This window comes from Vicia villosa, linkage group LG3 (genome assembly GCF_029867415.1).
Source record: "Vicia villosa cultivar HV-30 ecotype Madison, WI linkage group LG3, Vvil1.0, whole genome shotgun sequence".
Taxonomy (NCBI): domain Eukaryota; kingdom Viridiplantae; phylum Streptophyta; class Magnoliopsida; order Fabales; family Fabaceae; genus Vicia; species Vicia villosa.
Window position 1 is genome coordinate 154,642,650 of NC_081182.1, and position 4,526 is coordinate 154,647,175.

The window sequence follows — 4,526 nt, forward strand, 5'->3', positions numbered from 1 at the left end:
CTTAGAACAAAAAGCTAATAATTTGCAATCAAATCAAGTGATGGCATTGGTTGGAAAAAGTAATATTTAGACAATATTTATCCCAAATATGATGTCGTGGCAGCCTAGCAAAGGGCAAAAATGAACTTTCTAGAATAATAAACCTTTTTATCTTTCTTAATAATTTGACTTATAACCCTACAAAACACAGACATTCCGAATTCGACCCCAACACTGCAATACCAATAATAATTTTAAAAAACAAATTAATTAAATGTACTTACAAGTGTCGATGCAAGTATTCGATACCGACACAAACACACATTTTTTTAGGGAAAAGCTAACATGTGCCCCAAGGGCACAAGTTAATGAAATATTTATAAAAATATTTTATTGGAACGCGTGCATTCATGAAAATTTAAATTTGACTTTATTATATTTAATTATATTTTACTTTTTTTTAATTATAGTATCCTTAACATGTGTCCTAAGGGCACGTGTTAGCATAACCCTTTTTTTTAAAGTGTCAGTGCTACATAGCTTATAACTTGGATCTCCTCCTATATCTAACTATCTATCTTATTTTAACCGATAAAGAATAGATTTTTCACATATTTAAAAACATTTTTTTTTGTAAAATAATTATATATTTTTATATAAAACATCAACCTTTTTTTTGTAAGATAAATATATTTTTCTATATAAAACATCAACCCACATTTTGTCAAGAGAGAGTGTGTCGAGCACAACCGCTAGTTACAATTCACAATCGAGATAGGGTCAGGACATGATATATATAATTATATACATAAAGATTATAAAAAGCATACACATGAAAAAGGAACATGGAAGATTAAGTTTGACAAGGCGAAATACTTTCAAATTTAGATGCAATTTACAATTTGTAACTCTTACATTCCCATTAACTAAACTTTTATGTCTTCTGATAGTTCCAACTTCTTCGTCTCAAATTGCTTAGCCATCCAAATTGAATCAAAGATTGTCCTGACTGTTGTAGACTAACAAGATTCGTTCGGTAAGGTATTAGAAAATTCTTAAGACCTGCCATTTCATTGAGTAAAAACAAAGTCAGTGATAAATATGGTCATAGTAAACTCATCTCCACATAACAGCATAGCATGAAACTATTTTCATTTTCATTAATATGTTACAGGGCATACCATTAATGCACATTGTCTTGTAAAGCAGAGCAACGTTGGGGTCTCCTTTAGTCCGCATAATATGTCGATTCTCTAGGCATTCAAGAAAGGCTAAATCAGCCTTCAGAAGCTTAGCTTGATCATGAGTATCATACCCAATATCATGGCAATAACAGCAGTAATCCAACCAATCAATCGGTCTCTTGTCCCAAACAAGAGATCCACCATCTTTCCCACTTGACCAGTTTGGTCCACAGTAATGTCCATATCTAGGGAACAACTGAGAAAGAAATGCTCTAACCCCTGTATGCCATGGAACCTTGCAAACATAAGGTCTAAAGCGTAACGGGGTAGCCACATTACCTTTTCCAACAACATTTTCACGATTTTGTGCATGTCTCTTCAACTCTTTATTGATAGTAGTTGGTCTTTGAAACTTCTCTCCAGCATTATTTGCCCATGGAAAGAAGGAAAGGAATGACAAGGGCCATCCTAACAACTTGAGATCATCACCAGATGATTTTTGTTCGGTTTGTGAAGCAAAAGCTTTGGTTTGAACTGATTGAGCCGCTGAATCTGGGTTACTCTGAGGTTTAACCCAAGGGAGTTCACCAAGAAACCGGAAGTTCATGGTTTACAAAAAAAATGTGCCACAATATTACACAGATCGAGCCACCCCAGTACCAAATACTCTGCTGCTAACCTGCTTCCAGAAAACAGAAACAGCTAAATATTGTTCAACCCCAAAAGAAAGTGTTAGCCGAAAAAGAAATGGAGTTATTTCAACTCGGTGCATCAAATTATCCTTAAAGTTAACAACTCCCCGCAAAATTACTTATGAAAGTCAAGTTAATCTCCACATTTGAAGCTTGGACTCTGACACAGACATTTGACACGACAATGCACGCCCACTCTCTACACTGCTAATTTCAAAATATAGGAGACCGATACATATATATTTATTGATTCGTAATATGTAAATAAAATATGAACATTAGCTATAAAAGATCTAAATTAATCATGAAAATATAAATATATCAATCTAAACTGAGCAATTTTTTTCATTATTAGAAGTTTTTAAACAAAATATCGTAGTTTTCCATCTTCATTCATATATCTACTATACCGAAAAGCTAAAAATGATGTAGTCAAACTTGATATTTTTAACCCCTTCATTGATCATTACCAAGGTTGTTAAGATCTCAATCTAGATCTTAAAATTTTACGAGTTTGCGATTTCACTCACCCAATCTTAAGTAGAATCGTGTGTTGTAACCAAATTGTGAAAAACATCATAAAACCATTGATTGCGTGTGATCTTGGCCAGTTCCTGCCAGGATCGGCCGTTTTCTGGCCACCATCATTACATCCCCAGAAGGATGACAAGGTGCTGAGGCGTAACAATTATGGTTTGACAAGGTGCTGAGGCGTAACAATTATGGTTTGACGGAGGCTATTTTCCCTAGAATACACATGCCTACTAAAAAATCAAGTAAAAAACTAGTAATATTTTTTGTTTTAGTAATATCTATATTTTACAATCTCGCTACCCCTATTAATCTTACAAAAATGATTGGTGGGTAGCATCTTCCGATCTTAGTAACAATTTTATGTTTTACAATCTTTCTATCCCCTTCCAATCTTATGCACCATACAATTTTTTGTTGAAGACTTAATCACACAGTGAAACCTAACAGCACTATACAATTTCAGGAACCTAAATGGAAAAAGAATGAAAATCTGATGAATCAATTCATCAAATTGGGATAATATGGAGTTTAATCAAGCAACAATACACACTAAAAGAAAAGTGCGGAAATCGAAAGCAAACCTGAAAACGAATTCGAAATTAAAAAAACTTACATATAACCGTTTGAAAGCAAGTACTCGACGAATACATGCTACTCTCTGAGGTAAAACTAAGAACTAGGTTTCGTTTATTTTCTGAGACGAAGAATTGTAATGGAAATTATGGATAGAGATTTGAAGGAAAATTGAGATGAACTTACTTGTGATTGTTTTTTTTTTTGGTTGAAAACTTACTTGTGATTGTTTGTTGTGGTGGAGATGCGTTTGATTTGTGTGTTGAGTGGACCCAGTGGCATAGGCAGTTAATTCAAAGGAAGAAGGATCATTCTAGAGTCCACGTTTTATTAATTCTTTTACGAATAGTATTAATTTCGAATATCCTATATTAAAACAAAGGGACTTGCTAACCGATTCAAAAATCATTTGGTCCTAATTAAATTTTTAATTTTTATTTATTAAAATAACCTTTCAGCATCATGGTTTCACTAAATTGCACATAAATCTTATTTTTCATTTTATATTTCTATAATATAAGAAAACTCTATCTTTTTGAAGAGTTCTTCTCATGCTGCCTAGTGGCTTATTCTAGGGTGGTGACACACATGTTGTTACTCCTGCACCACATGTATCTCTATTTTATAAAAAAAATGACATTGGATCATAGTTACACTGTTTCCAATTTTAAGGTTCAGCCTAATGTTGCGGCTTTCAGACCTTCGTCGCATAAGTTTATGTTGAAGTTTACCGCCGGCACAACGGTTACGTATGATAACAAGACCGAAATACCGCCAAAACCGTTGGTGTTTACTAAATTTACTGATATAATAAACGGTAATTTTAACAAGGATGTGCTAATAGGTAAAATATTGGACCTCTATTGTGTTTTACGGCATTTGTTTTTTATGTGTTGTTTCATGTTAAGTTTTTTTGTGATGTATGTGTTTTAAGACGTCATTGGTATGGTGTAAAGTATTGGGTATTCTCATACCACATCAGGTGCCCGGAAGCAGCAGATTAACATGATGTTGCGGGACGGCGGGTTTGTATTTATATATTTTGTGTAATTTATCAAACATATCTTATGTGGCTATGTAGATGACATGGTTTGTATTATTTCTTCAGTGAGAATACTATCAATTGCACGCTTTGGGAATCCTATGCTGAACAATTCCTGAAGTTCAAACAGGAGCGTGGAGATGATTCTGGGCCTATGTTTGTCATGCTCCAATATGCCAAAGTCAAGGAACAGGGTTAGTAATTGAGCAAGTTTGGTGTAAGATATCCTCATATTTTGATATAGAAAGTTATGTAACATTCTATTTGTATAGGAAAGTTTCCATTGTCCGTGTCAAACACGTTTAATGTCACTGTGCTTGGTCTGAATACCGATTTGCTGCCGATGAAAGAATTTATAGAAAGGTATGCTCCCTCGATATGCTCTTGTGTGGTTTCCATTTTTATGCGATGCGATGGTTACATTATTGTCTTCCTTTGACACATTCCGAAGGAGTCCATGATTACCTTGTCTGGGCAGGAGGGTTCCAATTCGCAGCTTTCAGCACAGAACTCTGAAAATCA

At 34.2% G+C, this 4,526-nt stretch overlaps 1 protein-coding gene across 3 annotated transcripts; it reads right to left on the reverse strand.

Moving 5' to 3' along the window:
- Positions 1-832: 832 nt before the first annotated feature.
- Positions 833-3,313, reverse strand: LOC131662528 (uncharacterized). Of its 3 annotated transcripts, none has more exons than XM_058932340.1 (3): positions 3,183-3,313; positions 1,161-1,842; positions 833-1,041 (listed from the first exon to the last, which is right to left on the reverse strand). In XM_058932340.1, the coding sequence occupies exons 2-3, from the start codon at positions 1,768-1,770 to the stop codon at positions 914-916; spliced, it is 738 nt and encodes a 245-aa protein (XP_058788323.1). In that variant the 5' UTR covers positions 1,771-1,842; positions 3,183-3,313; the 3' UTR covers positions 833-913. The 3 variants fall into 3 exon arrangements, with proteins under 3 accessions (XP_058788323.1, XP_058788324.1, XP_058788322.1); XM_058932341.1 differs by having other exon boundaries at positions 3,149-3,286; XM_058932339.1 differs by lacking the exon at positions 3,183-3,313 and adding an exon at positions 3,003-3,176.
- Positions 3,314-4,526: the final 1,213 nt, after the last annotated feature.

Bases quoted from the DNA above. Each gene is read 5' to 3' on its own strand.
- LOC131662528 (XM_058932340.1), bottom strand. From the start codon at position 1,770: ATGAACTTCCGGTTTCTTGGTGAACTCCCTTGGGTTAAACCTCAGAGT. The intron at 1,042-1,160 runs GTATGCCCTGTA...ATGAAATGGCAG, and splicing joins CAAGACAATGTGCATTAATG to GTCTTAAGAATTTTCTAATA.